General features: G+C 36.8%; 1 protein-coding gene across 1 annotated transcript in view; it reads right to left on the minus strand.

The window, feature by feature from the left end:
• The window catches only part of LOC130457151 (TATA box-binding protein-associated factor RNA polymerase I subunit A-like), a 50,903-nt gene extending 42,424 nt beyond the window's left edge, over positions 1–8,479 (minus strand). Inside the window, exons 1-2 of the mRNA XM_056815968.1 lie at positions 8,324–8,479; positions 2,185–2,307 (exon numbers count right to left, since the gene is read on the minus strand). Of these exons, the coding sequence (XP_056671946.1) occupies positions 2,185–2,305 (121 nt within the window). The 5' untranslated portion in view covers positions 2,306–2,307; positions 8,324–8,479. The remainder of the gene's footprint in view (positions 1–2,184; positions 2,308–8,323) is intronic.
• Positions 8,480–19,767: the final 11,288 nt, after the last annotated feature.

The following is a 19,767-nucleotide window of genomic DNA, read 5'->3' on the forward strand; positions in this document are numbered from 1 at the left end:
AAGAGACTGCCATAGCAGAACTCCAGTGACTAACTAAAATCACTGCTAGAATTATAATGATAAAATGTTGAATAAGAGAAGGAAAGAGTGAAGCTTCATGCCATTATACCATTCTCTTCAGGGTTATATCACTCCATCAATCAAAATTTTCTGGGTACAGAAGGATAATTTTATCAAATGTTTTGATGAAATTAAGACATACCCAGGCTACAGAATTACCTATCAATTCTATCAAGAAAATAAGTAAGATTACACTGGCATGACTTGTTCTAAGTGAACCTATGCTAGATGCTAATAATGATCACTTCCTTTCTAGGTGTTCACAAACCATAAATTTAATAAATCTCTCTAAAGTGCCTCTGGGGCAATGTGGATACATATCAACTATATCAATAGTCTAATGTTTATAGAATCCATTTTTTTTCTCCTTTTTGAAAACAGGGACATTTGATCATTTCTAGTTTTCTAGTACCTTTTCCATCCGACAAGAATCTACAAAGATTATTGACATTTCATTGATCTCACTGGCATCTTATTTCAATCCCGCAGAATGTCATTTGTCTGAACCAGGTGACTAGCTCAGTTACTCCAGACAGGCATTCTCTTACAATCTATTTGACAATCTTTGGCTCAAATTTCCTCTTAATCATTTGTCCTACCCTTTCCAAGATCATTCTCCTTGTAGGAAAATATGAAATAAAATAGTTGAACTGTTCTGCCTAGTCTGTCTTTTTTAACATTAACACCATTTGCCACAAACAATACATTTATACATCCTGTTTGGTTAGTCTAACACATAACCCTGAGAAGTCTTCATGATGACTCTTTGCGAGCTTCAGCTTTGGCTAAACTTTCAAAATTCTGACATTATTTGTACAAATCTGCTTCAATCTCTTATATTTTTCCTCAGTTATGCACCTTCTTTGAATTTTTCAGAAATATTCTTTTTAATTCTGAGCTCAGATCCCTACACATTTAAGTATATCTTCCTTTTCTTCCATATCAGAATCACTGAAGATACTAGAGACTGTCAGAATTTAATTTGGGGGTAATAAAATTATATAATTTGAGAGCTAGAAGGAACTTCCACAGTCATCTATTTCAACCTCTAATCCAAAAAACAACACTATTAAGACCTATCTGACAAGTCATCACTTATCTTCCAGTGCTTTACATTTTTGTTGGGCCATTTTAATTTTTAGAATCACAAACAATGAGCTTATATATATTATTCCCAAGATTTTTGAACTTTGCCTAGAGCTTACGTCAAAGAATCATTCTGAGGTTCATGTGCCTGAGTGGTGACTTTACATGCCATAATGGCATTGGTGGCAAGTCAGTCTCTGATGGGAATTTCATACTGAAGTACACTGCTCTTGCTTCTTGTATATGGCAAATTCTGGGCTCAACCCAACTGGCTCTCAGTTTTTCAGCTGTATTGCCGATTAATTGGCTGGATGATAATTATATGGTCTTTAACTGAGTGAAAGGATGTAAGAATATAGTGGAAGTCATGGAACACTTCAGTTCTAGGAATGGTAAGACCAGCAAAAAGAACACCACTACTGACTGAGGCCAACTCTTATGAATATTTTTAATTTGTTTTTGGCTTAACTATCAAATAATTTCTCTGTGGCTAGGAAGAGCATCTGGAAACCTCATCTGTTCTCATACTTATAATCCTTATGATCTCATTTGCTGTAATTCTCTTTGGATTTCATTTCCCTTTTCCTTCTACTAGGATGGCTAAATAATAAAATTAAGTTTATTATTATGAAATAAAAACTAAACTACAAAAAAATCAGTTAGTTTAAGCCCCTCAATTTATACATGAAGGAGCTAAGAAACAAAAAGATAAAAGTTATCTATCCAAGTTCACACTAACAGCATTTGGTAGCATAAGGTCTAGAAGCTAAGTCTCCTGCCTGACTCCCAATCCAATTCCCTTTCCTGAATATTTAATCCAGAGTTAAGAATTTAAACTATATATAATATATAGTATAGAAGTATACTTCCCTGGAACCCTAAAAGGACAATAGGCCAACTTCACGTGGAAGAACAAGATTTATAAGGAAATTCTCATGAAATGGTAAACTTATCTAGAATCCAAATAATCAGAAAGCTCAAATTACTATATTTGTTTTTCAATTCTGCATAGACTTCTCATTGGTCACTTCTACTTACCTGTACTCTGAACATGCTGAGAAAGCCAAGGTAAATATATTTCTGGTCCAGAGCCTACTGATGCTTCTACTTGATCATCCTCTTCCACAGGCCTCATTAATTCCTCACTGAAAGAATCCATATCTACTCCAAATGAAGAAGAATAATTATAACCTCCACACATAAATTTACAGGTTTCTGAATTACATTAAGAAAAAGATTTTTTAAGCCATTCCCTAATTGATAAATGGACAAGGAACATGAATAGGCAGTTTTCAGATAAAAAAAAATCAAAACTATCAATAAGCACATGAAAAGTATTCTAAATCTCTTATAATTCGAGAAATGCAAATCAAAACAACTCTGAGGTACCACCTCACACCTAGCAGACTGGCTAATATGACAGCAAAGGAAAGTAATAAATGTTGGAGAGGATGTGGCAAAATTGGGACACTGGCAATTTGGAACTATGCCCAAAGGGCACTAAAAGACTGCCTGCCCTTTGACCCAGCCATAGCACTGCTGGGTTTGTACCCCAAAGAGATAATAAGGAACAAGACTTGTACAAAAATATTTATAGTCAAGCTCTTTGTGGTGGCAAAAAATTGGAAAATGAGGGGATGCCCTTCAATTGGGGAATAGCTGAACAAATTGTGGTATATCTTGGTGATGGAATATTATTGTGTTAAAAGGAATAATTAACTGGAAGAATTCCATATGGACTGGAACGACCTCCAGGAATTATTGCAGAGCAAAAGGAGCAGAACCAGGAGAACATTATACACAGAGATAGATACACTGTGGCACAATTGAATGTAATGGACTTCTCAACTAGCAGCAATGCAATGATCCAGGACAATTCTAAGGGATTTAGGAGAAAGAATGCTATCCGCATGCAGAGAAAGAACTGTGGGAGTAGAAACACAGAAGAAAAAACATTTCCTTGATCACATAGTTTGATGGAGATATGATTGGGGATATAAACTCTAAATGATCACTCTATTACAAATATTGATAATATGGAAATAGGTCTTGAATACATGTAAAACCCAGTTGAACTGCATATTGGTTATGGGAGGGTGTGAACTTTAAAATTACTCCACCCTACTTAGACTTACTTTAGGGGAAGATAAAGTTGTAATCTCCTGATTAAACAATGAAGGTACTTAGTTCTCACTTTACAGTGAAGCTAGAACTTTAACCTAAGTCTATTTTTAGGTCTTAATACAAAAAGGTGTTAAGTAATTATAAAAGTTAAATTAATCACAAAAAATGATAAGTATCTTAATACAAAAAGATGTTAAATAACTAGAGAGGTTAAATTAATCACAAAAAGGTCAAGTAACTAACAAAAGGTGAACTTAACAAAGAAGTGTTAAGTAACTCTAAAGATATAATCTAATCAAAGAAGATGAGGACTCTAAAAGAATAGACATTTAGAGGAGGGGATACAAGGGTGAAAGGTTTATATATTGGCTCATTTCCTCTTTTTGCACAGAGAGTTAGCTGATAGCAACATGCTGGGCCTTTTGGCATCTTAGGGTGGCTATTGTCCAGTTTGGTGGTGAGTTTCTGGCTGAGTTTCCCTCCTTTACTTTTCCAACTTTATCCTCTTAAAAGCCTCTAATCTTCTTCAGAGAACTAGAGGCAGGAATTTTAAACTCCCCCTGGCACAGGCCAGGCAGGAGAATCCTATATTCTCTTTCCTCCTTCTCCTTAAATTCCCTCCCTCTATATTAATTAAATTACCATAAATTTCCAGACTGACTTGGGTATTTTATTTGGGATTTTCCTGGGTGACCAATTAACTCTAGATCTTTAAGTCACAACCCTAAAATTATCATTACAGTCGGGAGGGCAGAGAGGTGGTAAAGAACATGAATCATGTAACCATGGACAAAGATTCTAAATTAATTAATTAAATAAATAGATTTTTTAAATTTAAGGATCAAATGCAAAAAAGAAAAAGAAAAGGATTTTTAAAAAATACTAATAAATATAGCATAAATTTCAGTGTGCCTGTAAGTTATTCCTTTAGATTAAAACAAAACTGAGCTTTCCACAGTAGTTGAAATCAACAAGAAAGTACCTTCCATATAAAGGAATTCAACATTTATTAACTACCTACAATATGCAAGACATTGTGTTAGGTAATAGGACTACAAAGATATAAATGAAAATTTCTATCCTCAAAGGAGCTTGCTAAAGCAAGTAGCAAAGAAAGATAGAGAGTGATGGGGTCGCAGGGGAATCAGACATAATGTTGCAAGAATTTTCAAGGAGAGAAAGTTGAGGGGAGGGGTGCAGGGGGAGAAAGGAATAGATGAATAGGAGAAGAGCAAGAACAAATACAGTGAAAGTGTGAGACTTAAAAGAGGCTAATGAAACAATAGCAAGTATTCACAAAGCAAAGTCTGTTCATTGCTCCTTTTCATCATTTTCCTTTAATCCTTAAAAAGTACTCCTCTCCATCTACACATAGATTATTTCTCCATTTCTTAACAGAAATTCATCTTCAAAAATACAGAATAACAATTCACTTTTCTATAGGCTTACTATTTATAAATTACTTTCTCCAAGACAATCCTGTGAGGTAGAAAGTATAATTATCCTCATCTCATGAAGGAGGAAAGTCACAACTGGTAAACAGCAAATGCCAGGACTTGTACCCAAGTCTTCCAGCTCCAAGTTCAATATTTTTTCCAATAGTGCCTATTAGTAGTCAGGTAACAATTACTGAGTATTTACATGCTACAACACACTACAACATCAACTAGTTCATAGAGACAATAAATCTGGACTCTATGAGAATAAAATTGAAAGCAATTCCAAAATCTGAGTTCCTGTCAACCCCTGAGAACCTCTGGGTCTCTATCCTGTTTCTAACTGCTTCCCCACCCCCCTCCACCTCAAAGTCAACCCTTGGGAACCTGCTCTGACCAGCAGTTTCTAACTGCCCCCAAGAAGACTACCATATACCCCAACAGTTTCCAACCACCTCTTCCTAGATGGAGATAATTGCAAAGACACTTCTGCAACACTCCCTCCTGTAATTCAACTGTTCTATATATCCCAGTCTTACTCCCTCTTTCTGTTTTCCACAACTAAGACCTATAAGAATCCTCTTTCTCGCCTCCCTTCCCAGACATTCAAGTTTGAAAAGGCAGTGCAAATTGTCCCAAATTTCAATTTCTCAACCCTAAATTTTATTTTATTTACTTATCACCTAGCAAGTCTAAGTTTTGTACAGGTTGACACCAGTTAAATTCATAAACAATCAAGTTATCATTTGTGGGTATTATTAATATATTATGGGGATAACATTAGATTCACAGTTTTAGAACCTTGGAGGCCATCTAGTCCAACTCTCCCATTTTACACATGAGAAAATAGTGGCTCAGAATGCATATGGGTCACCCAAATAATAGTCAAAGGAAAATTCACTAAAGTCTAGCTCTCTTGGGTGGGAAGGATAAACATCTGTTAACTTAAGCAAAACCCTAACTAACTTGCATTGCTAAACCTAAACAATTCATGAGGCCACAGATTTGGAGCCAGAAGGAGCCAAAGATCATGTAGTACAGTGATATTAAAACTATGGCACATGGGCCAAAAAGGTCACACAAAGCCCTCTCTGTGTGCACACCTGCAATCACCTGCCAGAACTGGATACTAGAAAGCAAGAAGGAGTCCAGGCAGAGCTGTTCCCTTCCCCCTACAGGTCTGAAGGGAGCATAGCTCTGGGCACATAGCTGGAGGGGAGGGGAGTGCTGGGGCCACTCTCCTCCCTCTCACCACATCTGTTGGTAGGCCCAGCAGCCCAATGGGAGCACTTCCTCCTCCTCTTGGGTAAGGAGGGTTGGGGAGAGCGAAGTCAGAGGGCAGGGGACAGCACTAGGTTGGGGGGGGGGGGGCGGGGCAGAGCACTTGGTCTTTGGGGTGGGGTGGGAGCAGGGCCCAGCACTCCCTCTATAAAAGGTTCACTATCACTGATGTAGTCAATCCACCCCACTCACAATTAAATCAGTAACAATACTTCTACTGGACTGTTTAAACAAGTAATCAGTTAGCACTAAGTGTAAAAAAAAATTATAATTTTCTAATCAGTGGTTTGATGTGCAGAACAATGGTGTCAAACAAAAACAGAGGTCACTAAATTCTAAATAATAAGAATTCTTACAGCTAGATGTATATTGACTTAGGAATCATATAGTAATATTATTTATGTTCTATTCTATTTTTATTTATCTTACTAAATATTTTCCAATAACAATTTAATCTGGTTGGAAGGTGTCTGGCACATCTAAAGTAGACATCCAAACATCCACGACTACTTAAGGTTTTAGTATATGAGGAGCTTATAATGATGTGGCAATGAGAGAACTAAATTAATGGAGAGCAACTCTAAACAATTTTGTTGAAGCAAAAATAGGCAAGAAATAATCTGAAAACACCACAAAATATTATATAACATAAGTTCATGGAATGTTGAGTTAGATTAGATTTTAGAAATCAATTCATTTTTCTCATTGTCAAGGCACTAGGCACTTCAGTTTCTTTTTCTAAATGTAAGTTATATTCTCTGTTAAAAGGATATAATGTACATAAAGCAAAAAGGACTGGGCCAGTCAATTCACTAATACAGGACACTCCTAATTGAGAAAACTTTACCTGCCAAGGTAAATTAGGACTTCTGTAACTTAGCCATACCTATAGCAACACATGGTTAAGTAACTTGACCAGGTTACACAACCAGTGAGTGTCAAAGACTTTTAAACAAGCCTTCCTGGCTCCAAGGCCAGGTTTCTCTACACTAAAACTGACACTATGAAAGCATAAACCAAGTGCTGGATTTGGACATCTGTATGTAGCTTAGCTAAGTGGAACAGTGGGCTTGAAGTCTGCAAAATGTGAGTTAGAATCCTGCCTCTGCAACTAACTGGCTTTTGTTACCCCAGGCATTTCACTTCCTCTCTCTGTGCCTCAAATTCCCCATTTGTAAAACAGGGATAATAAAAGCATCTGCTTTCCAGAGTAGTTTTGAGGATCACAAAGAGAAATCCATATGAAGTCCTCTGCAAACCTTAATTGGCTCTTTAAATGCTAACTATTAAATCCCAGCCTTGACACCCAAAATAGTTGTGAATTGGAATCAAAAACACTTAGGTCCTCAACTTTGGCTCAGGGCTTTTTTCTCGGATTCACTCTTACCTTGAAGGCTTTCCTTCTAGGGTTCTGATTACAGGCTTCCCAGATTCCCTTTAAGCCCCAATTAAAATCGCACTTTCTACAGGAAGCTTTTCCCAACTTAATTCCAGGGTCTTCCCTTGGTTCCTTATTTCCTATTTATCCTGTATACAGCTTGCTTTGGTTGTATGTTTGTATGCTGTCTCCTTTATTAGCTCTTGGGGGCGGGAGTTGTCTTTTGCCTCTCAGCGAATCCCCGGCGTTTAGTTAGCACCGTGCCTGGCACATAGAAGGAGCTTAACCAATATTTACTGAATTAAACTGAATTGTTGAAATTTTTCATTTGTAAAATGGTGATACTAATAGTAGCACTATCAAGCTCTCAGAAGGTTGTCATGGGGAAGGCAGTTTATAAATTCCTACAGATAGCATCATCATCATAACTGCAGGGCTACACAAAAGTATGGCACGGTTTTAAAGTTAAAAACCACAATTACCGAGAGGCTTCATAATTGGACCAAGGGTCATAGGCCTCCACCTGCACGCCCAGGCCCTCCTTCTCAAAAACGCGATAGCCATGACAACCAAGCCTCTCCTTCCAAAGGGGAGGTGGGGGGAAGAGAGAAAAAAGGGTTCAAGCTTCCTAGGCAAGGCAGACAAGCCATTAGTTTTTACGGGGGGAAGGGGCAGCTAGGTGGCTCATTGGACAGAGTCAGGCCCAGAGACGAGATCCTAGATTCAAATGTGATCTCAGGCACTTCCCAAGTGTGACCCTGAGCGAGTCATTTTAATCCCTCCACTTCCTAGCCCTTACCTCTCTTCTACCTTGGAACCAAAACATAATATAGATTCTAAGATTGAAGGTAAGGGTTAAAAAAAAAAAAAGCAGGCCTAGACGGAAGGAGACTTCCGAAACAAGGCCCAGTCCCCGTTTGCTCCCGCTGAATCTGAGATTTTTCACCCTGACACTTACCTGGAGCTCTGCTCTCTCCCCTCACCACCTACTCTTAGGACCCAGCGGAATCCTCGAGGAAGCTCAGCCTGCCGGGTAGCCCAGAGTGGTACTCTAGAGGAGAGCGATTCCACTGCGCGTGCGCACTATCCTCGTGTCGCCTTAGAGCGGGCGCTTGCGTCACTTCCCTTGCTCCAGCCTTTTCACCTCCTCTCGCTTCGCCACTTCCGGTCACTAAGGCCCTCGGCTTTTCAGTTCCTTTTTTTCTTTGTTTGCGGTCCTGGTTATTCATTGATCCTGCATTCCCAGAGCAGATTTCTCCCTCACCATGCTTTGGATGGATGCTTGGAGATGAAGGGTTTTTCCGGGCAAACGAGTAGAGTGAAACACGAGTATTTGGCAGCTGAAAAGCCCCCGACCGATGGCTCTTGATGAACTCACCCCTTGGCATCCGCTTTGTGCACAGCTGTTGTTATCCTGACTAAGCATGAGTTTTAGCAATCATGCCAGAAAAGCTTGTGTCATTAACGTCAGTCTAAGGGCACCACTTTTCTTCTGCCCAAAAAAAGAATAAAATGGGATGCAAGAGTCACTTTTAGGAAGTATAATATATATATATGTATATATATATACACACACATATATATATTTGTAAATATACCCGTGTAATTCAACCTTAAAAAGGAATTCTCCCTCTTCTCTGTTGTTGGGAAACTGAGCGCCCCATGATTACAACTATGTGACCTCGAGAACATGCTTGGGAAGGAGTAGAGCAGAGGGAAGCTAGTCTTAGGTTTCAAGCCTCCTAGGTTCAAAGACATGCCTGACCTGAAATAGGGTGTATGTAGCCCAAGGAAGATTTAGTGGTTTTTCAAATGGTGGAGGAATTAGACTATTACCCTACATTTCACAAAGCAGAGCTAGGAAGAATAGCTCACTAGCGATCTGAAAAAGATTTCACCTCAATGTGAGGAAACATTCTGAATTTAGAATGCTTTTAAAGTGGAATGGATGTCTCAGAAGATAGTTTACCTCATTGGAGGTCTTCAGGAAGATACCATTTATAAGGGATATTTTAGAAAGCATAATGTATGGAAAATATCTTAAATTTGGTGTCATAAGACTTGATTTGAATCCTAGCTCTTGCTAGTGTGTGACCTAAAGCAAGTCATATAATCTCTTGGGACCTCATCTGTAAAATAGGGTGTTTGCATTTGATGACCACTAAGGTTCCTCCCTCAGGCACTCTTGTTGACATATAGGTTGAATTATATCATCTCTGAAGTCCCTTCCAACTCTGAGGCTGAGGGAAAGTTTCTGAAGGCAACCTACTTGAGGAAACCAATAACCTTCAGATCTTACTGGGAGAACAGATCCAAGGATTTAACACCTCATTGCATTAATATAGTTACGGGGAAAAATAAAGAGAGGAAGATGCTGAGCTTTGTAGGGAAACTTCACAGGGTTATAGACTGATGAAACTTTGGGCTGAAATAATTCATTTATAGAATTAAGAATTCAACACATTGAATGTCTATGTGCAAAGCACTTTGTTAAGCCCCAAAGATATAATAACAAACTACAGTAATATGATCATAGAATTTTGAGCTGAAAAGGGCTCCTAGAGCTCATCTGGTCCAACTACAATTTTACATATAAGAATTTGAGGGCTTAGGAGTAAAGTGACTTACTTAAAGTGACTTATGTGATTTACAGATACAATGAATTTTTTTGGAGAGGCCCAGAAATATTTAATAATTTATCCAAAGTCAACATTAGTAACAATTAGAAAGGCCCAACCTTGATTTCTAGTGTAGAGTTCAGTCTCAAAAGATGAAGTGAGTTATCTCCATTCAATGTATAATCCCTAGACTTGAGTCTTTCATTCCATCTCTCCCATCTCTGAGAACTTGATCCATTAAGGATCATTCTCTCACATCTTCCATTTCTACTTACAAACTATTTGTTAGAAACTATTTACAAACTACTATACACTTAAGTCTCTCCACTACTTAAAAAAAGAAAAACAAAAACCTGTTCCTTGAACCTGCTATCCTTTCATACTATCTCCTATACCTCTTCAATGTTCAACTCCTAAGAAGTCTATCCTTACTACTTTTAATTTGTCATTCACTTGAGACCCTTTCAATCTAGATGCCATATGCCATCCACAACTTAAACTGTCACAAGTACTCATAAGTGGTTAGCAAATCTAATAGCCTTTCATCTGCATGCTTTTTAACTTCTCTGTTGCATTTCATACTGTTGATCACCTCTATCTACTAGACATTTATTTATCCCATGGCCTCTGAAACAGCTCTCTCTGGTTTTCCTACATTGTCTAACTCAATTGTATCCTTTGTTCACAACAATGGCTAATAGAAACAATTATGAACTAGTATACACATGTTGGAAATGTTGGAAAATATTAAACAAACCTGATTGAGTATCCACTATGAGTCAGGCACTGTGGTAAGGTACAGGATATTTAAAAACACATATAAATAAGTGTAAAATATATATAAAGTAAAAGCAAGATCATGTTGAAGGTAGAGGAGGTACTAACAGCTAGAGATACAAATGTTAGTTTTGTTATTCTCATTTAATTTGGTATACATTTAATATTCTACTATAGGGAACTTTTAGTTATGAAAACTCCTAAGTCACAAGATACAATGCCTTTCAAATAAGTAATATTTTTGATACATTATGTCAGCCAGAATTGTAATATAGCTGAGGAAAAGGATCAGAAATGTAGTTCCTTTTGTCTTCATCGGCTTCTATATGCAATCCATGATCAAAACCCTGAAGAAAAAATCAAATAGCTTGACCCCAGGAGGAATTAGAATTCCTGTATTTAGGGAAGAGTTCAGAGAATATATTGCAAAAGAAATGAGAGTTATGTAAGAGAGACCTGGAAAAAAGAATGAGTTACAAAACTTTACCCTAACACACTCCCTAAAAATGAGAGGGAACTAAATAGAAGTTAATAACTCAATGAGATAACAAGACTTGTTCAAGTCAAAAGTTTCAGAAAATACAGAAAAATATGAGTTATATTGGGGAAAATTTGACCTGAAAACAGATAAAGGTAACATAGTTGGATAATCTGAAATTCATGACCATAAAAAGGAACCTGAATATCATTAAAAAAAAAAAACTTAATGTATAAATAGAAAGAATCGACCCGTCATCTCCTAAAAGAAACCCCCAAATGAAAACTTCGAGGAAAGTCATTGCCAAAATCCAGTCTCAAGATAAAAGAAAAAGCACTACAAGCAGCCACACAGAATTCAAATATTGAAGAACTATAATCAAGATGACACAAGATTCAGCAGATATTATAAAGGAGCACAGAACATAGAATGAGATATTTCGAGAGGCAAGAGATAATGGTTAAGATAAGTAGAATAACTTACTTAACAAAATTGAATATAATCCTATAAGGGGAAAATGAATCTTCAGTAAAAGAGGACTTCCAAATATTCGTGATGAAAACATAAGAATTGAAAAGGAAACTTGAAATACAAACAAATGAGTCAAGATAAAAATAAGAAATGTAAAAACAAGTAACTTATCAGAAAGGACTTAATGAGAACAAACTGTTTACATTCTAATGGGGGGAAGATTTCTGATAGATTTCTAATTAGAGAAATAAGACTTTTAAAATAATTTTTTTAAAAACTTCTTAAGAAGAACTACAATGAGTAAAAAGTTCATATCTTCTGTGAGACAGTGATTAATGAGATTATTTTATAACTGAAGATTCCTTTGATTTTTAGAAAAACCTAATCTTATCTCTTGGGGTCATGAATACAACTTCTTTTTTCCAAACTGCAAATAATGACTTAATTTGTTACCATTTTAATTTGCCAACTTAACTAAATGTATTTGGCTTCAAATTGGATTTTTAGAATGCTTTATTTCAAATTGCTTTATCTTTATTATTACTAATTACCTTGTAAAACTTGAGCAAAATTCATATTAAATTTCTCAATTTTATGATTTCTTTTCCTTGATTGCTGCAAAACAGAAGACAGAATTTCTTTAATTTTAAGGTAGCATGAAAATTCAATATATAATTAACCAGGTTGTCGTACTGAAAATTATTTAACAAATCATCAAGCTAAATGTAATTGCTTCTATCAACTGGGTATTCATTTAATCAAAGTGTTTAATCTGAATTATCTCTAAATATGCCACCAAATAGATGTCTGGCTATTCTTTAATTTTAAAAAATCAGATCCATCTATTTTTTTTTAATTTTTAAAAATATTTTTCCATGTTTCCATGATACATTTTCTTTCCCTCCCCACTTTCCTCCCCCACACCCCAAGAGCCAACAAGCAATTTCACTGGATTATATAAATGTTATAACTTGACATAATTTCTGTTGAAATAAATGAAAGTAAAATTATCAAATGTAATATTGATTTTAAAAAGAGTGTAGTTGCCATTATAACTCTTAAATCAGGAGTATGTCAGTAGCTCGCAACAATGTAATTTTAATTTTTAAAAAAAGGAAATATAAGGGGGGGAGGAAATGTAATAAGGGGACAGAAAATCATACCTATCTAGAAAAATACCCTAAACCGAAATCCAAAGCCCACTAAGCTGCTAAGCCTGCAAATCCCTTGCTTGAGTGCCAACCCCCAGAGAGAGAGAGATGGGGTGTGGGGTAGGACAAACTTGGAGAGTGGTTTCTATCATCATACCATATTATTCATTTTTGCAATCTTTTGAAACCCAAAATGCATATCGTGTACCCATATAAACCAATGATAAACTATATGGGTTTTTTTTTTTCCTGCATTTCTACTCCCACAGTTCTTTCTCTTAATGTGGATAGCATTTTTTCTCATAAATCCCTTGGGATTGTCTGGGATTGTTGCATTGCTACTAGTAGCAAAATCCATTGTATTCCATTGTTCCACAATGTTTCACTTTCTATGGACAATGTTCTCCCGGTTCTGCTCATTTCACTCTGTATCAGTTCATGGAGGTTCTTCCAGTTCATATAGAAATCCTCCAGTGTAAGAGTTAAAATTAAAGGATGGACTAAATGTGTTCACCAAAACTATATTATGCAATTCAGAATGACTTTTTAAGGTAGTTTATTTACAAAAGAAGAAAGAATGAACATAAGGAAATGAGAGAGAGAGTAGATAATTATGTTGGCCTGGTCTGAACTAAGCAGGGCTTCAGAAGCTCAGCAAAGAGGGGCCCAGAGGTAAATTAAACAAGGGTTCTAGCAACAAGGCATCCTCCAAGACAAGGGGCCTCTCCAGAGGCTAGTACCTTCAGAAAAGTCAGGAAAAGGAATCAGCTTTTTCACTCACCCACGTGGTAATTTAAAGGGAGAGATTCAAAAATAGTCTCACCAAATTTCAGAGTCTCAGGTTCACGAAGCAATCCTTCATCAGCCTCCAACTCCAATTCCATCTCCAACTCTGAACTCTGAAGAACTGACTTCACAAGAAGTTGCCACTGCTTTTATAGATGCTTCTTTGTGTCACTTCCTGTGCATTCCTTCCACTTTATGTGAAGCAGTTGTTGCTTTAGCTTTGCTTAGGACTGCCCACAGGGCAGTCAGTTGTTTCTGATTCATCACCCACTAGAACACACATGGGACACAGACCTCCCCATACTTAACGATAAGTGAGGTATATATGCTTCTGGTGATTAAATCTAAAAGTGGGCATGGGGAAAGTTAATCCCATCTTCACACCAGTTCATCATTCCTTATAGCACAATCATATTCTATCACCTTCATATACCACAATCTGTTCAGCCATTCACCACTTAAGAGACATACCTTCATTTTCCAATTTTTTGCCACCACAGTGTACAGCTACAAATATTTTTGTACAACCTTTTTTTAAATTATCTCTTTGGGGTACAAACCTAATTGTGGTGTTGCTGGATCAAAGGGCATGCATTCTTTTAAAGTCCTTTGGGCATAATTCCAAATTATCTTCCAGAATTGTTGGATCAATTCACAACTTCATCAACAGTGTATCAGTGTCCCAATTTTGCCACATCCCCTCCAAAATGTATTATTTTACTGTCATATTGGCCTATCTGCTAGGTGTGAGGTGGTACTTCAAATCTGTTTTGATTTGAATTTCTCTAATCAGGAGGGATTTAGAACACTTTTTCATGTGATTATTGATAGTTTTGATTTCTTCATCTGAAAACTACCTATTCATGTCCTTTGACCATTTGTCAATTGGGGAATGGCTTGATTTCTTGTACATTTGACTTAGTTCCTTATATATTTGAAAAATTAGACCTTTTTCAGAGAATTTTATTATAAATTTTCCCCCTGTTTGTTGCTTCCCTTCTAATTTTGGTTGCATTGATTTTGTTTGTACAACACTCTTTTAATTTAATATAATCAAATTTATTCATTTTATATTTTTAATGTTCTCTTTCTCTTGGTTGGTCTTAAATTCCTTCCTTTCACACAGATCTGACAGATATATTATTCTATGTTCATCTAATTTATTTATGATTTCACTCTTTATATTTAAGTCATCTACCCATTTTGAATTTATTTTGTTATAGGGTGAAAGATGTTGATCTAAACCTAATTTTTCAAGTACCGTTTTCCAATTTTCCCAGCAGTTTTTGTCAAATAGTGAGTTCTTGTTCCAAAAGATGGAATCTTTGGGTTTATAAAATACTAGCTTGCTGAGGTCACTTACTCCCACTCTATTCCCTTGATCCACCTTTCTATCTCTTAGCCAGTTCTATATTATTTTGATGATCACTGCTTTGTAGTACAGTTTAAGATCTGGTACTGCTAGGCCCCCAGCCTTCCCATTTTTTTTATTAGTTCCCTTGATAGTCTTTTGTTCTTCCAGGTGAACTTTATTATAATTTTTTTCTAATTCTATAAAAACGTTTTTTTGGTACTTTGATAGGTATAGTACTAAATAAATAATTTTACATAGGATTGTCTTTTTTATTATATTATCCAACCCATGAACAATTCATGTTTTTCCAATTGTTTAGATATAGTTTTATTTGTATGAAAAATGTTTTTAGTTATGTTCACATAATTCCTGAGTTTGTCTTGGCAGATAGATTCCCAAATATTTTATATTGTCTAGAGTGATTTTAAATGGAGTTTCTCTTTCTAACTCTTGCAGCTGATTTTTGTTGGAAATATATAGAAATGCTGATGATTTATGTGGGTTTATTTTGTATCCTGCAAGTTTGCTGAAATTATTAATTATTTCTACTAGCTTCTTATCTCATTTTCCAGGATTCTCTAAATATACTATCATATCATCTACAAATAGGATAGTTTAGTTTCCTCATTGCCTACTTTTAATTCCTTCAATAAAGAAGGAAGGAAGGAAGGAAGGAAGGAAGGAAGGAAGGAAGGAAGGAAGGAAGGAAGGAAGGAAGGAAGGAAGGAAGGAAGGAAGGAAGGAAGGAAAGGAGGGAGGGAGGGAGGGAGGGAGGAGTGCCCATTGACTGAAAGAAATACCAATAGGAGCCACTGCTTGACCAAGATTGAGAGGGAAAGAAAGCTCAATACAGTAGGAAGGTACATTATGGGAAAGTAGTCCAGTTTTGTCCTGTGACTGGTACTTATCTTTTTCTCTTCTCTTCTCTTCTCTTCTCTTCTCTTCTCTTCTCTTCTCTTCTCTTCTCTTCTCTTCTCTTCTCTTCTCTTCTCTTCTCTTCTCTTCTCTTCTCTTCTCTTTTTAAACCTTTATCTTAAACCAACACTAATTGATTCCAAGGCAGAAGAACAATAAGGGTTAGGCATTTGGGGTTAAATGACTTGTCCAGGAATTGTCTGAGGCCAAATTTGAACTCAGATCCTTCTTATTCCAGGTCTGGTACTCTGTCCACTGAGCTACCTTGCTGCCCCTAGTTGTAGTCTTTTTAACAACAGATTTGTTGACAGTGTATACTCCAAGGAAAGTAAAATCTCCCACACAGAGGGGTGCTTGACTTCCTAGGTACCATTCTTTTTGGGAGAGTCCAATCTAGAGTAGTATAAGAGGACTACAGAGGTTTTCAAGCCCCCATGATTGAACCTGGCCTGGGTCAGCCTGGAGCTGAGGCTCTGGACTATAGGCTACAATAAATAACATTTTACTCCACTCTGGTAATGATATGCTGATAACTCATTCAACAATTATTTAAGTGCCTAGTATGTGCTGTGTGAACTTGGGTAAGTTACTTCACCTCTCTGAGTCTCAATTTCCCAACTATAAAATGAAGGGGTAGAATTGAATAGCATCCAAGGTCCTTTCCAGCTCTAAATCATTGTCTTATTTTTTACTTCACAAAGGCACTAAATTTTCCTTAAATACTTTCTGATCTTTGGATAAAAAAGGATTTTACTTTATTACCATGGACTTGATAGAAAAGTGTGCTATTGCTCAAAAATTCAATTCAAGATTTTTATTTTTTTTAGGAAGTGTCATCACATATTTCTCTGGGAAGGGATACTCAAAGGCAAAGTGGTCCTACAATCCATTCAAAAGAAACAGTACTTTCTAAGAAACATATCAGTTGTTTTAGACTTCCTGGGCTTGGATTAGCTGATACTTCTCTAGATCTTCAAACCCTTCACTTAGGGGATTTAAACTGACACTGTAACTAAAGTCAGAAAAAAAATGGTGTAAATATAAACCTAGAAGGTATTTTACAGTTAAGTTATGCATCTGGGAGAGTGAAATAATGGTTGTGCCTTTGATAAGGATAGGGAAGTGGAAGGATGAGATTCAGAGGACAGATGAGTTCTGTTTTGCATATTTTGAGTTTTAAGGATCTTCAGGTCTTCCAGTTTGAAAGGTCTAATAGGCAGTTGGTGATGCTTTTGGAGAAACTAGGGTTATAAAAATCTGAGTCATCTGCATGGAAATGATAATTAAATCCAAGGGAGCTGATCAAGTCACCAAGAGAGATAACTTCAAGAGAAAAAAGAACATGAAACAGAACCCTGGGAAATACCCACTGGTGGGAGGTGTGGTGTAAATGATAAGCCAACAAAGGAGACTATATAGGCAGATGAGATTGAGAGGATAGTGTCATGAAATCTTATTTCTTGTTTGTATTTTGTTATTGTTTCTTTGTTTTTAACCCTTACTTTCCATCTTAGAATCAATACTGTGGATTGGAGAAGAGCAATAAGGGCTAGGCAATGGGGGTTAAGTGACTTGCTTAGGGTCACACAGCTGGGAAGTATCTGAGGTCAGATTTGAACCTAGGGTCTCCTGTCTCTAGGCCTTGTGAATCTTAAAATTTCTCAGACTCTAACCTTAGAAGATTTGGTTAGGTTATTCCCCATTTAAACAATGCAGGCACTTGGTCAGGAATGTATTGAGAACTTAACCTTACTCCACCCATATTTAGGCATACCTTAAGGGGAAGATAAAGTTGTAAAACTCCTTACTGAACAATGAAAAAAGTACTTAACCCATACTTATAGTAAGGCCTTAAGCTAGGTCTCTTTTTAGCTCTAATATAAAAGGGTGCTAAGTACCTATGAAGGTTAAATTAATCACTAAAAGGGCAAGCTTAGCAAAGAGATGTGAATTACTCAGAAGTTTTAGTCTACCCAGAGAAGGTGATAACAAGATGTGAATTAAGAAGGTGATAACAAGATGTGAATTAAGAAGGAGATAACAAGATGTGAATTAAGAATGGTCAGTCCTTTGGAAATTGTCTACTGTGATTGGTAGACATGAAAATTTAGGGGAGGTGACACAAGAAATTTCTTGTTAAAAGGAGCTGTCTGAACCAGTTCAGGAGAGTTCGATTTAGTTCAGCTCTGAAAGCTGAATTGGAGGGTCTCTCTGAAAACTAGAGTTTTGCTTGGAAAGATCTTGTGGTGAGTGATTAAAGACTGACTAGTCTCTCTTAAAGTTCAGGCCTAGGCCCTTTCCTACTATTTCCTCTGTCTCTCTCTGTCTCTCTGTCTCTCTGTCTGTCTGTCTGTCTCTCTCTCTCTCTCTTTCCTTAATTCCTTCATTTATTTCAATTAAAATCTCCATAAAACCCAGCTGACTTGGGTATTTCATATTTGGGAATTTTTCCCATGGTGACCACTTATTTTTTTATATAAAATCAAGACTCTAAAAATTATCTTTACAGTTTGGGCAATTCACAGTCTTGAAACCCATATTTCACAGTTTGTCACAGTTTATGGCAACCACTTGTTTGTCAGTCACAGCCTGACTCTCAATCCACTGAGCCACCCAGCTTCCCCCAGCAATAAATGTTCTAATCATATCACTGATAATTTTTTTTCTTTTTTTTTTAAATATATTTTATTTGATCATTTCCAAGCATTATTCGTTAAAGACATAGATCATTTTCTTTTCCTCCCCCCCACCCCACATAGCCGACGCGTAAGTCCACTGGGCATTAGATGTTTTCTTGATTTGAACCCATTGCTTTGTTGATAGTATTTGCATTAGAGTGTTCATTTAGAGTCTATCCTCTGTCATGTCCCCTCAACCTCTGTATTCAGGCAGTTGCTTTTTCTCGGTGTTTCCACTCCCATAGTTTATCCTTTGCTTATGAATGGTGTTTTTTTCTCCTGGATCCCTGCAAGTTGTTCAGGGACATTACACCGCCACTAATGGAGAAGTCCATTACGTTCGATTATACCACAGTGTATTAGTCTCTGTGTACAATGTTCTCCTGGTTCTGCTCCTCTCGCTCTGCATCACTTCCTGGAGGTTGTTCCAGTCTCCATGGAACTTCTCCACTTTATTATTCCTTTTAGCACAATAGTACTCCATCACCAACATATACCACAGTTTGTTCAGCCATTCCCCAATTGATGGGCATCCCCTCGTTTTCCAGTTTTGGGCCACCACAAAGAGCGCAGCTATGAATATTTTTGTACAAGTCTTTGTGTCCATTATCTCTTTGGGGTACAGACCCAGCAGTGCTATGGCTGGGTCAAAGGGTAGATATTCTTTTGTCGCCCTTTGGGCATAGTTCCAAATTGCCCTCCAGAATGGTTGGATCAGTTCACAACTCCACCAGCAATGAATTAATGTCCCTACTTTGCCACATCCCCTCCAGCATTCATTACTTTCCTTTGCTGTAATGTTAGCCAATCTGCTAGGTGTGAGGTGATACCTCAGAGTTGTTTTGATTTGCATCTCTCTGATTATAAGAGATATAGAGCACTTCTTCATGTGCTTGTTAATAGTTTTGATTTCTTTATCTGAGAACTGCCTATCCATTTCCCTTGCCCATTTATCAATTGGAGAATGGCTTGATTTTTTGTACAATTGATTTAGCTCATTATAAATATGAGTAATTAAACCTTTGTCAGAGGTTTCTATGAAGATTTTTTCCCAATTTGTTGTTTCCCTTCTGATTTTAGTTATATTGGTTTTGTTTGTACAAAAGCTTTTTAGTTTGATGTAGTCAAAATTATTTATTTTACATTTTGTGATTCTTTCTATATCTTGCTTGGT

This window comes from Monodelphis domestica, chromosome 2 (genome assembly GCF_027887165.1).
Source record: "Monodelphis domestica isolate mMonDom1 chromosome 2, mMonDom1.pri, whole genome shotgun sequence".
Lineage (NCBI taxonomy): Eukaryota > Metazoa > Chordata > Mammalia > Didelphimorphia > Didelphidae > Monodelphis > Monodelphis domestica.